General features: G+C 52.1%; 1 protein-coding gene across 3 annotated transcripts in view; it reads left to right on the top strand.

Annotated features, from left to right (window-relative positions):
- Acvr2b (activin A receptor type 2B) overlaps positions 1-15,919 on the top strand; it is a 34,148-nt gene extending 18,229 nt beyond the window's left edge. The window contains exons 2-11 of one of the 3 annotated variants that reach the window (XM_052186995.1): positions 5,350-5,557; positions 5,899-6,008; positions 6,163-6,290; positions 6,363-6,506; positions 7,765-7,908; positions 8,058-8,206; positions 9,108-9,222; positions 10,628-10,766; positions 10,852-10,982; positions 11,418-15,908. In XM_052186995.1, coding sequence (XP_052042955.1) covers positions 5,350-5,557; positions 5,899-6,008; positions 6,163-6,290; positions 6,363-6,506; positions 7,765-7,908; positions 8,058-8,206; positions 9,108-9,222; positions 10,628-10,766; positions 10,852-10,982; positions 11,418-11,612 — 1,463 coding nt within the window. In that variant the 3' untranslated portion in view covers positions 11,613-15,908. Of the gene's footprint in view, positions 1-5,349; positions 5,558-5,898; positions 6,009-6,138; positions 6,507-7,764; positions 7,909-8,057; positions 8,207-9,107; positions 9,223-10,627; positions 10,767-10,851; positions 10,983-11,417 lie in introns of all 3 variants that reach the window. The other 2 variants (XM_052186994.1, XM_052186993.1) reach the window with 2 other exon arrangements.
- The last annotated feature ends 2,182 nt before the right edge of the window (positions 15,920-18,101 follow it).

The following is an 18,101-nucleotide window of genomic DNA, read 5'->3' as shown; positions in this document are numbered from 1 at the left end:
TGTGGGTGTGTGGGTGTGTGTGTTCCTTTTTCTTTTCTTGGTGCTGGGCATCAGACCTTGGGTTTCATGCATACTTTTTTGCAAGCTTGGTACTGTCCTTGACAGGCAGAAGCAGAAGAATCTCTGTGAGTTCAAGGCCAGCTTGGTCTACTTAGCGAGTTTCAGGACAGCCAGGGCTTCAGAGAGAAACCCTCTCAAAGTAGAAAAATTAAGTAGGAGAGATGCACAGATTAGATGCAGTAAAAGGAAGAAACAGTGCTTTGGAAGGGAGATCTTAAGGAATTACCAAGTGACAAACTAGGACAACATGAAAAGGGCGTGGCGGGTGATGATGAGAAAAGTAGAGGATGCAGATACTAGCGTGTTGCTGCTGCTGGAACAACACAACACCATTGCTACACCCCACACTGGACGGTTTATTAGTGGTAGAGGCTGGTAAAAGAGTGTGGCTCTTAGCTGGGTAGTGGTGGCACACGCCTGTAATCCCAGCACTCTAGGAGGCAGAGGCAGGCGGATTTCTGAGTTCGAGGCCAGCATGGTCTACAGAGTGAGTTCCAGGACAGCCAGGGCTACACAGAGAAACCCTGTCTCGGAAAAAAAAAAAAGTATGTCTCTAAGGCTCAGGGCGGACCGTAGTGCTGCCCTTTCCTGCAGTAGAAGGGGCTGGGTGGGTGCTGCTCAGGACTTACTAGTTAGTGATGACTGACGCACTCTGAGGAATCCTTACGTGAAGTAAGGGGCCTCGTGAGCCCATTATCTCTTAGGAGACCCTCATCCCACCTGTCCAACCTCGTCGAATCAGGGGTTAAGTTTCTAATAGAAGTCTGGGTGTGATGACACCTAGCAGGAATCCAATGGATGAGACGGGATCACAAGTTTGAGGCTGGCCAGGACTATAGAGCGAGATTGTATCCTAAAAAAACAAGCAAAGAAGCAAAACCTACATTCATAGCGTTTGGGCTCCCATAACTCTTGTTATGGCTTGCATGTGAAATGTCCCTGTGGGCTCGTGTGACCGAACACTGTTCCTCCTGGTTGCGGATGTTTTCAGAGCTTCTGGAGCCTTTGACAGTCAGGGCTTAGCTGGAAGAAGTGACTTACTGCTGGTGGCCCTAAGTTTGATAGCTCAGCCCTACTTCCAGCTTGTGCCTGCTTCCGGAAGCACCCCAGCGGGCGAGCAGCCTCAAGCTCCTGCCGGTGGATGTTGCTGGTAGCCTCACATTCCTGCCCTCAGATTCCTTACTCCCCGCAAATGATGAGCCAAAATAAATCCTGAAAATATAGCTAATATACCTAGTTCCAAGATCCCACTATAGCAGCAAAAAAACCAGTCCTGGCTGTATAAACCACAAATAATGTTTTAGAGATGTATACAGACAGCAAAAATATTGAATACTGAGTATAAACTGGTAACAGTTTATTCCCATGAGGATTTCATATTAATGAAAATTGAAAGGTGATGGAGTTAATCAACGCTTCAGGGAGAGGTGGTGGAAAGGCAGATTAACGAAGATGGAGAATCTAAGGTACACTTCAAAGACTAGCTAATGCTAGAACAGAAGGAGACCCGAGCTTCCAGTCTCAACTGGCCACGGAGGATATTTTAAAAGGTAATCCGCGTTGCTCAGTGGTTAGCTTGCATGAAGTGCTGTGTTTGATCAACAGACAAAATTGCAAGAAAGAAAAGAAAACAAAGAACAAATGGAGATCGGAATAGAGGAAATACAAATTTAATCATGAATGCGTTAGGACTCATGTCTGGTTTTAAGGAAGAATTGTAGAAAGTTAAAGTGGGCAGAAAGCTTTAAAATGAAAGTTGGAAGGGAAAGATAAGTTGGAAAAACACAAGAAATGTTCTAGGCTTGTTAGCATGAGATAGACATACTCCCTCCTCCCAGACACGGTTTCTCTGTGTGGCACTGGCTGTCCTGGAACTCGCTCTGTAGACCAGGCTGGCCTCAAACTCAGAGATCTGCCTGTGTCTGTCTCCCAAGGGCTGGAGTGTCAGGGTTAAAGGTGTACACCACCACCGCCTGAACAGAAACGGTTACTATGCAGCGATAAGCTTGTTACTACTCCAAGAGCACAGAAGCCTCCCACAGCGGAAGGAGAACGTACCTGGCCAGGAAGTGGGAAGAAGGCTGTCTGGTGTTCCCAGGGGAGCTCAGCGGAGGGCGTGACTCCGCGGGTGGGCTGCTCTGGGAAACTGGGCCAGCTGTTTTGGAGAAGATTTGGCAGTAGTACTAAGTCAAGCTTGCTTAGACTCGCATTTCCAGGGCGAGAGGGAATGCTCTCCAAGGCCGGGAAGAAGCTATGTGGTGACTTTGCTCACGTGACAGCTGTACCGTGAACCAGGTGAAGTCACACCGGCAGCCCCAGCGCTCTGAAACGTGGAATTTCAGGGTGTGGCCTGAAAAGAGCCTGAAGCTCTGCTTCAGTTAGTTCTGTCATCTGTGAAGTGGCCCACTCAGGGTTCTCTTTCATCGAATAGCGCCTGGGGTGTGGCATGGGCTAGCTAAGTGCCAGGTGGGTGTCAGCCTGGATGACACGTCAATACAGATGAGGCCAAAAAGCAGACTTAAAATGGGTTGGTCCTCCAGAGTAAGGATTTAAAAGAAATGTATTTTGTGGGTATTGATATTTTGTGTGCATGTGCATGTGCACCGTGTGTATGCATTGCCCCTGGAACTGGAGTTACAGGTGGTTGTGAGCCACCACGTGGATGCTGGGAACCAAAGCCATTTGTTTCAAACCAAAGCATAAGTGCTTGTAACCACTGAATCATGCCTCCAGCCCCACGGCGAAGGATTCTAAGATGAACTGTAGGCACTTGACTGGTTCTTTCTTCCCAGTCTGCCAGTGCAGGGTTCATGCATAAGGTGTGTGTGTGTGTGTGTGTGATGCTCTAGTCTTGCCCACCCTTTCTCTTCTGTAGGTTCCCCGTCCCTAGCCACCCTGGTTGTGGCCCTGGGGACTGCTGGAAATGTAGCTGTGTAGGGTTCTGTCTTGTTGGGATAGGTGGGGAGGCAGGGCCGGTTGGGGAGACTCCTGACCTGGCTGCTGGGCTGTGGGCGACGGGAGGCCTTCATCTATTAAAAGGCTCTGTGGCCTTGTGGTTGGAATTTTGCCATATGCTATAAATAGCCAGTGTGAGAGTGTGAAGAAATGGAGCCAGAGAGGAGAGAGGAAACGGAGGCCCCCAGGGTCTCCAGCTGGTGGTAGCCTGGGTGTGGTGTGGGAGGGGTGTGGAATGTCACATGGGATGCAAAGCTGTAGACAGGCTTGGTGTGAGGCCTGGGCTGGAAGGATCCCCACGACACTAGGAGGCAGGTGCTGTCAGTCACCTCTCTGAGAGTGGCTAGGTGACTTGCCCCAGGCACACAGCTGTGAGGTGTCCCCGGGAGCTGGAGTCTGGCCAGCTCAAAGCCTGCTCTGCGGGGTTGGCTGTGGGCAAGTCTGGTCAGTCAGTGGCTCTGGTGAGCCTTCATGTGGCCCTCTCAGGCTTCTCAACTGGGATCCTGTGGTAGTGCCAAAGGGGCTGGTACCTGACACTGGCCTGTGGGAGGAGCTAGGCCAGGCTCAGGCCTACTCTGGTGTTGCCCTTGTGACTCCAGGGGCTGATTGTAGTCTGCACGGAGGTGGGGTGGACAGCACACATGAAGTCCTAGGTTCCATCCTCAGCATCTATAGCAGGTGCCTTGCTTCATGTTGAAGCCATCCGTCCTTGTCTCCTCCCTTTCAAAGTCTTTCACTAACCAGCATACCCGCAGCCCTCGACCCATGGTCTGTCCAACCCATCTGTTACGTGTGAACTCCCTCTGGCGCTCAGCGGCCCAGCGGCCCAAGGTCGGCCTTCTGGGCTTGTGCGGGAGCTGGGCATCTGGGAAGCAACTGGGATGGACGCGTGGGAGTGTTTGCTACTCGTACACTTTGTGGTTGTCTCAGAGACTCCTCAGTAATATGGCTGCTACTATGCACTGGGACTCCAGATGGGGAGATGGAGCTGTGTCCTCCTGGACTGGGTGCTTCACTTAGATCGACTGCCTGTTCCTGCCACATGGAGCCAGGGCTTGTAGGCACTCTAAGTGCCACCCTGGCTCCTGGCACTTGTCCGGGCTGTTCACCGGATTGCACTCGTTTCCTTAGAGTCACACCCACAAGCTAAAGCCCTGTGCTTGAATAAGGTCCTGCTTGGAAGAAGCCAGTGCGCAGCCTATCTGAGCCCTGCTCTGGATACCGGGACCCTTTTGGGCCAGGCTGAGTTCTAGCCACCTGGCAGGTTGTCACCACGAGTCAGGCCCTAGGCCAACATGACCCGGCATGGCTAGGGCTGAGGCTGGGTTCTGCCATTCTGACTGGGTAACATTTTGACCTTGGGGGTCCTACCTGGGGCCTTGAGATTGGCATCTTGCCCAAGGCTGGGCCTCCCTGAAGGGAGCCTCTGCCTACCACGGTGAGCTGTTGTGAGTGTGGCTCGGATCTGCTGTCTTGAGGATGCTTCTTCCTGAACAGCCAGTCAGTCGGGATCCCTCCGTCTGCACTGGGCCCTGGGAAATCAAGCAGTGTTTATCATTTAGCACCCTGCCAACCTCGGGTCAGGTGGGAGCCCCCTTCCTGATGCCCCTCTGGCCTCAGGTGGGCTATTGGAGAAAGCTGGGGTGCCAGTGGATTGAGGTGCAGCAAGGCTGAGGCAGTGCTGATTCCCCCTAGGGAATGTGCATAAGGTTGCCAGCGAGGTAATCAGTGCCACACTCCCTTCCACACCCCTTCCGTGGGCAACGTTGGCATTTGTGCACTCTTTCCCGTCCTACATCCAAAGGGTTCCTGGGGTCATAGTGGGCAAAACAGGCTGGTGGGGTCGGTGTGGCTTATCGGTGGGGTTGATGAGAATGGGGGAGTGGGTGGATGTAGCGGTGATGACTGGGTGTATACAGCCATCTGGGTAGACCTTCTTTGGGAGAGAAGAGATATGTGAGAGTGGATGGGGCGGACCTGTGGGCGTGCAGCCAGACCCAGCTGGACCTGCAAGCAGCTTAGCCGTCCTGTCTGAGAAAAATGACCCTTGGTGACCCCGGGGGCTTACCTGCAAGCTTAGCTGTTCTACAGCACTGGAGCACCAGCTAGAAAGAGTGCGCAGAGCGCAGGGAGGACCGCCTACAGGCTGGTGTGGGCAGGGAATGGAGGAACTCTAGCCCGGTGCTCGGGAGAGGTGTTGATGTGTGAGTGGTAAGGGGGCCAGTATTGAGGGCACAGGGGTGGGTTGGCATCTTCAGCACGGTATCGTCCCCAGGACTGGTCACAAGTCACCGTGCTGAGCCGTGCTGAGCCTCTCTCCTTTCTGGGGCGCAGGTTCCGGGCGAGGGGAGGCAGAGACTCGGGAGTGCATCTACTACAACGCCAACTGGGAGCTGGAACGCACCAACCAGAGCGGCCTGGAGCGCTGCGAGGGGGAGCAGGACAAGCGGCTGCACTGCTATGCCTCGTGGCGCAACAGCTCAGGCACCATCGAGCTGGTGAAGAAGGGCTGCTGGCTAGATGACTTCAATTGCTACGACAGGTACTGGGGGAGGGGCGGGGGAGCGGCAGGTACAGGGCGCATGCCCGCTGCCGCAGCTACTGCACTTGCCCCACCCACTGATCTCAGAGTATCTTCTGAGGCACTGCCCAGGACCCCAACCTCCCCCCCCCCCGCTCCCCCCCCCCCCCCCCGCCCCCGTTCTGGTCGCTCTCCTCAGCTCGGGCAGCATGGGCAGCATTTCAGCCTTCAAGGGACGTGGGTTCACCTTACCGCTGCTGATGTTTCTGATGTTTCTGAAGCTGCTCTGCCTGGGGGGAGGGGCCCGGGAGAGTCTTGCCATCCCTGCTCCGGAGTTTGTAACCGGGACTCTGGGCCTTCAGGCAGGAGTGTGTGGCCACCGAGGAGAACCCCCAGGTGTACTTCTGCTGCTGTGAGGGCAACTTCTGCAACGAGCGCTTCACCCACTTGCCGGAGCCTGGGGGCCCAGAAGGTGAGGGGCCTGTGGGAGGAGGGTCTACCTGTGGCACTCTGGAGCCTGTGGGAAGTGTTTGCAGGGCCTACTGGAGTGTTAGAGCGGGCGGGCTGTGTGACACAGGACTCCATGTCCATGTGTCCCCCAGTCACGTACGAGCCACCCCCGACAGCCCCCACCCTGCTCACGGTGCTGGCCTATTCGCTGCTGCCCATTGGAGGCCTCTCTCTCATCGTCTTGCTGGCCTTCTGGATGTATCGACATCGGAAGCCTCCCTATGGCCACGTGGACATCCATGAGGTGAGGCAGCGCCAGCGTGGGGCGGGGAGAAGGGATGGCGGTGCAGACTCCTTGAAGCCCTTGCTTTTCCAGGACCCAGGGCCTCCGCCCCCATCCCCTCTGGTGGGCCTGAAGCCACTGCAGTTGCTGGAGATCAAGGCTCGTGGTCGCTTCGGCTGCGTTTGGAAGGCTCAGCTCATGAACGACTTTGTGGCTGTGAAGATCTTCCCACTTCAGGTGAGCCTTTGGGGTCTCCAGGTCGTCTTCTCTCGTCGTGGTCCAAGCTGGAGTCTCTTCCCCACAGGGCAGTCCAGGATTCTGATTCAGTACTAAGAGTCCATCAGAGGATGAGGTCAGATACTGCCCGACTTTGACCCAAGTTGGTTTTGGGTTTTGCCATTACTTCCGTGTTGTGTTATGCAGTTTACGTTTTTTGTTTTTTAAGACTTATTTATTATATCTAAGTACATTGTAGCTGTCTTAAAACACACCAGAAGAGGGCGTTGGATCTCATTACGGATGGCTGTGAACCACCATGTGGTTGCTGGGTTGGAACTCAGGACCTTCAGAAGAGCAGGCAGTGCTCTTCACTGCTGAGCCATCTCTCCAGCCCCAGTTTAGTTTTTTTTTTGGAGACAGGATTTCAATGTGTAATGCAGGCTGGTGTAGAACTTCTCATGTAGACCAGACACAGGTCTATATGACACAAAAGTCTACCTGCCTCCACCTCCCAAATGCTGGAATTAAAGGCGTGTGCCACCACACCTGGCTCTCTGCTTTTTACAGTTCTTTATTTTTCTTTATTTTTATGTGCGCAGGTGTTTGGCCTGCATGTTTCTCTGTGTCCCACATGCATGCCTGGTGCCTGTGGAAGCCAGAAGGGAGCGTTGGGTCCTTGAGACTGGAGTTACAGTTAAGAGCCACCTTACGTGTGCTGGGAATTGAACCTGGGTGCTCAGGAAGGGAAGACAGTGCTCTTTACCTCAGAGCCTTTTGCTTTTTAAAGTTTTTTGAGATGCGGCCTCTCACTTAGCCTGGAACTCTCCCGTTTGGTAGACTAGTTGGCAAATAAGTCCCAGGGAGCCTCCAGATCCACCCCTTCCTGCTTCCAGCACTGGGGTTACACTTGGCTTTTAGGGGCCGGGATTCTGCACTGGGGTCCTCACGCTTGCCTGGGAGGCTCTTAATCTCCAGAGCATCTCCTCGGTCCCAGAGTTTGGTGTTTGTCATTATGATATACTCAGAGGCTTCTGACGCCACGCAGCCATGCAGTTGGGTGCTCAGGGTACTTAGCAACCAAACACTTGCTGGCTGATGCTGGCTGACAGCTCACTCAGCATTTGTAAACCAGGTGCTGGCCTCAGCCACCCCAGGGATTGACTGCCATTGGCCTAGTTCTCCAAACGCGCTAGGAAACCAGGGGCTGGGGATGGAGTAGGGCATGTTGTTGGGGTGGCTATGACTGTGGCAGGGCTGAGCCGCCTCCCTGCCTCAGGACAAGCAGTCGTGGCAGAGCGAACGGGAAATCTTCAGCACACCCGGCATGAAGCACGAAAACCTGTTGCAGTTCATTGCTGCGGAGAAACGAGGCTCCAACCTGGAGGTGGAGCTGTGGCTCATCACAGCCTTCCACGACAAGGTGAGCTCCACCCCAGAAAGATCCCAGGGTGAGAGAGACACGCTGCCCGTTCTGCACCTTTGCACTGGGACGTTCCTGCTGGGCCTGGGTTGGGTTGCACCCTGTCCTGCGTTTGGAGCCTTTGCCCACAGTCTGCTGCCTTCTCTTAGGGCTCCCTCACGGATTACCTCAAGGGGAACATCATCACGTGGAACGAGCTGTGCCACGTGGCAGAGACGATGTCACGAGGCCTCTCGTACCTGCACGAGGATGTGCCGTGGTGTCGTGGCGAGGGCCACAAGCCTTCTATCGCCCACAGGTACCTGGTTAAGGAGCCCCTTTGCACGTGTGCTACAGTTGCGGAGAGTGCCTCTGCTTCCTTGAATGTGCCTGCGGTGTGTCAGAGCCTTCCTGTGTGCTGGAGATAGCTAGCCTTCCAGGCCAGGGTTCTTGCGCCCTCTGCTGGGCACAGGAGAAAGTGCTGACTCTTACTTTGGAGCGCTTCAAATCTTCAGATTGTGGTCAATAACTTTTTGCCTTCTTAAAAGGGCTCTGCTTCCCTGGTTCTGTAGGTTATGCTTGCTGATGCCTGCTGGTACAGAGTACATGAGTTTCTATGTGTCCTCATGATAACATTAGCTGTCCACTATCCCCTGGGGAACCCTACTCTAGATGAATGAGATTTAAAAAGGCAAATGTTAGGGGATTGCAAGTGTTTAACCTCACACAGCTCGGGATTAGGATCTGTTAGGATTTCTGATGCACATGTTTGTTTGTTTGTTTGTTTGTTTGGCTTGTTTGGCTTGTTTTTTAGTTTTTCCAGTCTAGGCAGAGTTGAGAGCCTGCACCCTCTCCAGTCCTGCCCTGCTGGTGCTGCTTTAGCAAACTGATTCTAAATTCTTGTTCATATTCCAAACGTTGTAAACTCAGGAGACTTGTGTGCCAAGCCCTGCGAGAATTTTTGGGCTGGCTTTTAGTACTGTGGTATAGGGTCTGCCCAGCTGCCAGGGCAGGACCTGCTCTAAAGGCCCTGGCAGAGCCTTCTAGAACTCCCAAGCTGTTTTATATCCTGCCCCACAGAGGTGGGTCGGTTTGACCTGGGAGCTGCAGGCCACAGATTCTAGGACTGTGAGAGCCATGCTGGGAGGAAGACCATGATCAGTCCTCTCCAGGTGGGCTGGGTCTTGTCCTGTGTGTCAGTCACCTCTCGGTCTCCACAGGGACTTCAAAAGCAAGAATGTGCTACTGAAGAGCGACCTCACTGCGGTGCTGGCCGACTTTGGCCTGGCTGTTCGGTTTGAGCCCGGGAAGCCTCCAGGGGATACCCATGGACAGGTAAGGAACCTGGGCAGTGGGAGGAGGGGCTGGCACTCAGTTAGAGTGACTGCAGAGCTACCCGGGACCTTAGGAAACCAAGTTCTTGACTCAGCAATAGAGAACCCAAGGCCTGGAGGTCGGTGAGGTTTCCTCCAGCCAGCCGAGGAGCCCAGGCTCGCCATTTGGGCTTCAGTAACTCCTTGTATTTCAGTTCTTATCTTTCTGTTGTAATTTTATTTTTCCAAAATATAGTGTGTGTGTGTGTGTGTGTGTGTGTGTGTAAGGAAGTCAGTTGTTTTTGTCTTTTTTCCAACATGTGGGTTCCTTGGACTGAACTCGGGTTGTGTGGCCTGGCGGCAAGCACCTTTAATACTGAGGGACCTGCTCGCCCTCAGTTGTAGCTATTAAGTGAGATTAAAATAGAAAGAAAGATGCTGAGAATCCCAGGCCATGATAATTAGGCCGGCAGTCATCCTAGGAGAGTTTCCCTGTGGTTTAAACATGTTCTCGATGTTTCTCGGCCCTTTGGTTTTTGCGTGTTTACTTAGCGTGTGCATTCCTGTTTCCACATGAGTGGATTATCTGGGCCTGGAGGCCTGAGGTAGCCACTGGGCATCTTCCTTGCTCACCTAAAACGTTGTCGATTAATACTGAGCTCTTTGGGGCTGGAGAGATGGCTCCGTGGTGAAGAGCACTGTCTGCTCTTCCGAAGGTCCTGAGTTCAATTCCCAGCAACCACATGGTGGCTCACAACCATCTGTAATGAGATCTGACACCCTTCTCTGGAGTGTCTGAAGACAGCTACGGTGTACTTACATATAATAAATAAATAAATCTTAAAAAAAAAAATACTGGGTCCTTTGTTTAGACCCAGAGCTCACCAGTTAGTGTAGCCAGCTTTCTCTGGGGAACCCATCTCTGCCCTCCGGGTGCTGGTGTTGCAGGCAGGCTGCATTTATGTGGGTTCTAAATATCCAGACTTTCATCTTCACCCTTGAGTGACAGGGGCCTTAGGACCTAAGCCATCTTTCTCTTCCTCTCCCCCTTGTCTGTCAGAGGGTCTGTCTGTGTGTTATTCAGGTTGGTCTGGAACGTTTGGTTCTCCTGCCTCAGCCTTCCGAGTGTCTGGCTTTGCTCTAGGCACCTTCACAGTAAAGGCTCTGCGTAGCTTGTTTGGGATGTTCTAGGGCCTGCACTAAGCTAATTAGGGCTGTCTAAGCGCTGCCTCCAGCTCGTGATAGCGTTACAGTTATCGTCAGATAGAATCTTAGCTCTGCTTAGACAGGATGGAGCGGGCTTTGGCGCCAAGGCTTCGTGCTTAGCATTCCACTCTTACCCAGCCTGATGTACCTCGCTCCTCCCAGCTCAGTGTGAACTTGACTCAAGCTGGTCTCTGGAGATCCAGTTCTTCACCTTCCTGTAGGTCGGCACCAGACGGTACATGGCCCCTGAGGTGCTGGAGGGAGCCATCAACTTCCAGAGAGACGCCTTCCTGCGTATCGACATGTACGCCATGGGCCTGGTGCTGTGGGAGCTCGTCTCTCGGTGCAAGGCCGCAGACGGTGAGTGGTTTGGCGACTCTGGGCACCCTGGGTTGGGGGCTTGGAGCTAGGCCTTGGGTGATCCCATCTGCCCCTCATCACTCAGGGCCTGTCGATGAGTACATGCTGCCCTTCGAGGAGGAGATTGGCCAGCACCCTTCACTGGAGGAGCTTCAGGAGGTGGTGGTCCACAAGAAGATGCGGCCCACCATTAAGGATCACTGGCTGAAGCACCCGGTGAGGGGACTGGGCTCAGGAGTCTACAGGGGTGTAAAGGGGACCTGCCTCGGAAGGCTGGGGCCGGGAACGAGGAGGGAAGGCTGCCATGGTCCCTGGATTCCAGGGACAGACTCGGAAACGCTGGGCAAAGCTTTGCCTTCGGGCTTTGTGTCCTGGGTCCCCAAGTTCCAAGGTGAGCAGCTGCATCTGCCTGCGGGGAGCGGGAGTTCCTCTTCCTGTGGTGAAGTTTAGCGAACATTCTCCTTGGCTCCATGGGGTGACCATGCGGTGCGAGGAGAGGAGTCTACAATTTGCCACCTGCTAATTTACCTGTAATGTCTGTGCCCGGGCCATAGGCCCTTCCTGATGCCCTGACACATACTGGCCGGCTGCCTTCTCTAAGCAGTCCTAACAGGGTCCTTTCCTCCCTCCCTCCCTCCCTCTCCTCTGCAGGGCCTGGCCCAGCTCTGCGTGACTATCGAGGAGTGCTGGGACCACGATGCAGAGGCTCGCCTTTCTGCAGGCTGTGTGGAGGAGCGGGTATCCCTGATCAGGAGGTCGGTCAACGGCACTACCTCGGACTGTCTCGTCTCTCTGGTGACCTCCGTCACCAATGTGGACCTGCTCCCTAAAGAGTCCAGCATCTAAGCCCGGGGACACTAGTGTCTCTCCAGACTCAGTGGATCTGAAGAAAAAAAAAAAGGAAAAAAAAAGTTGTGTTTTGTTTTGGAAATCCCATAAAACCAACAAACACATAAAATGCAGCTGCTATTTTACCTTGACTTTTATTATTATTATAATTATTATAATTATTATTAATATTATTTTTGGATTGGATCAGTTTTTACCAGCATATTGTTCTACTGTATCGCAAACAGCGGACACGTCAGCAGGCGTTGAGGTGCTGAGCTGTGAACGCAGAAGCGGCGCCCTGCTGAAGAGCCTCAGCCACCTCCTGTCCCGCGGGATTCTTTCCCCATGCTTTCTCTTTGTTGTCTCAGAATCTGTAACACAAAGAAACTCGTCTCCTGTCTTAGGAAACTCAATGCTGCAGTTCTCTACGAGAGGAACCTTTGAAGACTGTTAACACGGACACACCCTTCCTCCGAAGAGGGTCCCCCCACCCCCGCCCCTTTATTTTACGTTTCTCCCATTTCAGGCCGTGAGCGTAGGAAACGGCAGACGCGTCTTCACGGGTGTCACGGTGCCGTCCTGACCCAACGACAGGGAGACAAGATGGGGGGGGCTAGTCTGAGGCTGGAGGGGAGGCCGACGCCTCTGGGCAGGGTGTGGAGCAGAGATACACTGGACTTGGGCACATTTGAAGCAACACCCTTGGCTGTGGAGGCTGCTTTCTCAGGTAACAAGGGATTGAGGGCAAGGACTTTGTGGAGGCCAAGCAGTAATAATAGCAAGCACAGGATTTGGAGAAAGTCCAAGAGCAGGGGCCAGGCTGCCCCACCTGCCCCGTTTCTTCCCACTGCCGGCGGAGAAGACACAGCTTTGCTCTCCTATTAGGACCAGGTGAGGGCTTGGCAGTTTATGACACTGTAGATCTCTTTCATGGAGGAAATACCGACCTGCAGTTTCCTCTTGGCCGTTTGGGGAGATGCCTGTGGTGTCCCTTGCCCAGCGTGGATGGGCCAGAGGATCCCGTGGGGACCTTGCCAGCCTGTGGCTGTGGCTTGGCCCCATGCGGTGTGCGTGGCATTACCGGCTCCTTTCTAAGGCTGGTGGACGCGGCTTTCTCCAGACCCTTTAAAGTGGTGCATATTCTAAAACTGTGTTTCTCTCACGCCATGACCTTGCTCCGGACAGTGAATGTTCCTAATGCTGCTGTTTCGACATTGGAATTTTTTTTTTATTTATGAAACATGCTAAATTTTTTTTTCTTCAGACAGAACACACACATCCACATATATATTATAAACATGCTTTGCTGTGTGGCTTCCGAGGTTTAAATTTTAAAAAGTTAAAGAAGTTAACTTCACGACCACAGAACCACCTCAAACCAGAAATACCTCAGAATTTTCTACTTGTGTATGTTTTATTAATTATATATTTTGTTAGTTGTGTTGTCTTGTAGGAAGTATATTTTAATGTAAGTTTGACTTTTATGACAAGGAAGTTTAAAAGAAATAGAGAAAAAATAAGAAAAAAAAAGTTTGTGTCTCCTAGTCAGTACCGTCTTCGTTTGATAAAAGCTCCCTTGTAAATAATTGGCGTCAGCTGTAGGTCGGCTGTCTGGGTGGAGTCAGGCGTTCATCACTCTGGTTTAGACTGTATCATTTAAATTGCACATCTCCTGACTTTGAGGGTAAGTAGGCCGCTTCCTCCAGATTGCTTAGAGGTCCTCTGGGTGGCCCTCGGAACAACACGCCCACTCGGAACCTGGTGGTAGCACCGCCCTCAGGCCCACCCGAGGTGACTGTACTTGACACTAAATTCTCTCAGCAGCAGGCAAGTGTGTCTAGGGGGGGGACACAAGTACATCTGGGGGGTGTATGGCCGGGCGCCCACTCCCTCAGCACGGTGTGTGTGGTGCCCTGCCCGGGGCGTCCGGGGTTGGCTCTTTTCTGCGGGTGTTTGTGCACTGCGTGCTGAGGAAGGCCAGCTGGCTCACCTCCTCTCACACCTTGGTCTTTGTTTCTGTAGGTCAGTGTGGGCTGGCTGAGGAGTTAGGGGATGCGGCCTCTTGTTTCTTCAAGCTCTGTCTGACCCTCCCTCCCTTCCTCCCCATCTGATTTTGTGCCGTGGTATTTTCTTGTCTCGGGAATACTTGCCGCTGGATAACAAGTCTTAGAGTAGTTATTTCCTTTTCCATTCTTTTCTTTAAGGAGCTTTAAGTATTTATTGAAAGTGCCATATATCTCCTTTCTTTAGCTTTCTCCTCAGGCAGTGGGGGACACCTCTACTTCTGACCCTTAACAAACCAACCACTAAGGAATGTAGCTCTTTCTCTACAGGAGTGGCCCAGTCACCAGTCACATACCGGGCCAAACACTAAACCCAGCTCCTCCTCTGTGTGATCTTAGGACCCTGGGTGGTTTTTCTCTTGTGTTGTTGGTTGTCAGAGCATCCTGGCCTGGCTGAGCTCTGGTGTGGGACATCCCAGTGAACCCTGTGTCCAGTCTCAGCAGTGTCCTTGTCAGACCTTCTTGTCAGAATGGATCGACAAGATGAGGTTCTTGTTTGGTGTGGCCAGGAAAGGGGGGAGTTTGAGTGCTGGTGTCTCTGAATAGGGGCTGTACACTGCCTCTTGCCTTCAGGTAACACACCCAGCTGCTCATAGCTGGAAGGTGGGCGACATTCCAGGGTGTGGCCCGGAAACTTAACTTCCTTCCTCCCTCCCCTCCCCTTCTTTCCTTCCTGTCTCCCTTCTTTTCCTTCTTTCTCCCTTCTTGTGCCCAGTTGAGTCCCGGGGCCTCTGCCTCGCACTTGCCCACACTTGTATCTCTTCCCCTCTCCCTTAAGCTTTCTTGAAGACCGAGGAAGTCCCTGTGGGTGGGAAAGGATGAGACTTGTCAGGGGAGAGAAATAGCTAGGGGTACTTCTTCCTTCTCTCACTCCAAACAGGCTCCCTTGACTACAGGCCTTGGCAGGGAGTGTCCTGGTTGATGCCGGTGACAGCGAAAAGTCACCTGTTTCTGGAAATGTCTGTGAGTCAGAGAGAGACAAATCGAGTGAAGATATGCTTACTGACAAGGTTGCCAAGGGAGGCTGTCAGCTTTCTTTAGCATATGGACTAGCTTGGGCTAGCCTGCGCTGGCCTGGTACCATAGACACCAGACGCAGGGAGAAGTGCTGGACCTTCTGCTCACATATTCACAGCAAAGGGTGTCTCTTTTGCTTGCCACTGGGCTCCCAGGCTTGCTGGGCTGGCCGTCTGGACAAGGCTTGAGCTGCCTCCAGCAAGGCGTGTGATCCTGTCTGCTCTGGTCTCCCTTCATCCCTGGCATTGACCGTGCCTTTGACCCTCTGCCCTAGGGCTTAGGCTGTGTGAAGGATTTTTCCTGGTGGCCAGCCTCCATAGGTATTTAATGGTTGCCCTGTGCTCTTTGGCTCAGAGAACCTGTCATGTGGTGGTTCCTATGCTCAGCCACTGAGGCAGAGACGTGACTGTCCCATCTCGAGCTGGACGGCTGGATGGCTCTCTCACACACAGAACTTTACCTTTGTAGTGTGTGTGAAGTTCCTGGTGCATCCCGGTGGATAGGAGACGGTCCTGATTGCGTTCCCTAAGTAACTAATAGAGTAACAGCTTGTTGCACTGTAAGTTGAGGTCCTGCCGTTGTTCTTAGGATGTGGTTCATTAGACTAGTCCCTGACTCTGAGGAGTTTCCAGGTCACTCTGCTTGGTCCCCAGCATCAGCTATTGCATCTTTTTTTGGGCTTTTGACAACACAGCTTTGGAAATGATCAAGCCTGGTCCACATTCCGGGCAGGACTAGTGAGGACTATTGTCCCAAAAGTGTGGTGTGCCCTCACTAACAGGAAGTGCCAGGAAGGGACGGTGTCCCAGGGGTCCCTTTCTCTCAGCTTGCGTGACATGAATTTCCTTCACCCTAGGCTGTTTGTAAAGGCTAAATTGATACATACTTGACAGCTAGCTTGTCCAGCCTTAAATGGTGATGAGCTTAAATCTCAACTAACAGTATTTTAGATAAGTAGGCCCAGTAACTCAGGAATCTAGATACTAAACTCTTCATGCATTCAAGATTAAAAATGCCTAGTTCTTTACACACAGGTCTGGGTAGTTGGTTTGTAGCCAGCAGCCCTCCTGTGAATGTACCCCAGACCTTTAGAAAAACATGGAAGAAATTGATTTTTTGAGATACTAATTTAGTTTTATAGGAAAAAGAAACTGAAGGTCAAAACACTCCCTTAGGAATCAACTAGTTGGTTCAACCACATTAGGAAAGAAAGAAAGAAAGAAAGAAAGAAAGAAAGAAAGAAAGAAAGAAAGAAAGAAAAAGAAAGAAAAGAATTTAAGAGGCACATGAACTATCATATCAGTAAATATGCCCAAGTTCTTTTGTGGGTTCCTTGGGACCGTGCTATTTGGACCTGTCTGATTACTGTGAACTACTGTTGGGCTGACAGTCTGAAGTGAGATCAGGAATGTCTGCATCTTTTTCCCCTTCAAACCGAGCTGTGGTATTTGCATGCTGGCACCTTCCAGGTGTGAAGGAAGCAAGACTTTGCCCTCCTGGTGCTCCGTGGAGCTAGCTCCTTAGTGCCCAAACCAGCGCCATTTCCCCCACCCACGGCAGCACCGGGCCATGATTTCCCTCAAGAATTAAAATTCACGTTCCTCAGATGCCAGTGTGGGGTAGTGGGCTCTGCACTGACTGCTCTCGGCCAGTGTCTGTACTGTTTGGGCTGAGTTAGCGTGTGCAGCTGTGTGGGTGAATGTGGTGTACTATTCAGACGGAGTTCTGGACATGTGCAGAAGACAGTTACCGCATACATCTGTAGACTTTGTGCTTTTGAGTTTACAGTTGGGAGAAGTGTGACCCGTTAGTTTTTCCAGGCATGTGAAGGTGGGTTTTTTGTGAATGAACAAGCATTGCCTCAAGTCCTGGGGTGCCCTCCCTGCACAGGCTCCTTCCCAGCTTCTGGTCACTCTACACCAGTGTTGTTAGATAGCATTGTAAATAAGAGTAAGTTATATAACAGACGCCACTTGAAATTTTACTTTAAGAAGTCTATAGCTCCACATATATTTAGTTATATCTCTTGACAGATTGCCTCCACGCAGTATGGAGATTGTTTTATACCACAGATTATTTTTATAAACTAGGGAGTTGAGGTGAGAATGTGTCTGTAACCCAAGCCACTGAGCTTTACCGTCAGGATTATGTGCGTGCCTACTGGAGCAGAACTGGGAGCTTAGATTTAGGGCATGCATGGGTTCATGAATACACTGGCGGCCTGGAGCTGGCTTATAGGTCCCCCTTTGGCAGTGGTATCTCTGTCCTGCTTCTTGCCTGTGGAGAGGCCAGTGGCTGGGCCAGGCAAGGGGCCTGTAGTGGGTTTGATTTCTGCTGAACAAAGGGTTCTGAGGCTGAAAGTTGGTCAGCTCCTTCTGTAGGAAGTCGTCCCGTGAGTTAGGGAAGTCATCCTGTGAGTTAGGGAGTTGTAGACAGAGGCTGAGTGCCCCACACCTAGAGAAAGATTTGGGCTATAGAAACCATTGAAATGGGGATCAGTGGCTGAGTTCCACTAACCAGAACTATCTAGGACCAAACTGAGTAATTCTTCGGAAACAGCGGGGCACGTGGATAGCATGGTGGAATTAAGTGGAGCAAATTTTGCCCCTTTTGGTCAGGGCCATCCCAGAGGCTGCTTTCTGCTCTGTTGAGTCAAATCAGGAACCAATGGAGGAAGCTCAGAGCCCCAGTCTCACAGCAGGATTTCTTTCCAATTCCTGAAGAGGGATTCTGTAAAGGCCAAGCCAGCCATGGCAAGATCTGAGGCGCAGCTACAGGCCTGTTCCTACATCCTGCCTGCTGCTACACATCTACACTGGATGGGGCGACTCTGCTAAGAGATCCTTAGTGTGTCAATCCAAACCCGCTGTGCTCTCTCTCTGTTCACCCTGGCTGGAACGCTGTTTTACGCTCTGTTCCTTTCTACCTGGGATCTAGATTCCAGACCCAGCTGCATCCTTATAGTATCTCCATCCCCTAACACACCACGTTTGTTCCCCATAAAAAAGCACTTCTGTGCTTTGTAGCCGCCTGTTTTGGAATACAATTCTGTTGTGCCTGTTTTCTGTCACCCGCCCCTCAAAAGCAACTGCTGTAAGCTTTTTTCTATTTTGTCTTTCCTAGACCTACCCCTTTCCCCCAGGCTCCCTTTTTCCAGCCCCAATTTCTGGATGCACTTGTGTGATCCAGGTACTTTAAGAACCAGTTACCTCAGACCCGATGTGGAGCAGTGTCACCATCTGACCCTCTTGATCCTGCCGACTCTTACCATACATGCAGGAGGCCCTCAGAGTGTGGACACTAACTTGTTTTAAAGCAAAACTCTTCCCAAGGATGGAACCAGGGGCTTCTGGCAAGCCTGTCCTGGCACTGCGGTGGGACTGGTCAGGAGTATCATCTGAGCGGTGCTTCCTGTGCGTTCTGC

Source organism: Apodemus sylvaticus, chromosome 7 (assembly GCF_947179515.1).
Source record: "Apodemus sylvaticus chromosome 7, mApoSyl1.1, whole genome shotgun sequence".
NCBI lineage: Eukaryota > Metazoa > Chordata > Mammalia > Rodentia > Muridae > Apodemus > Apodemus sylvaticus.
Note: the sequence above shows the minus strand (reverse complement) of the source record. Positions and strands in the feature narration are given on the sequence as shown.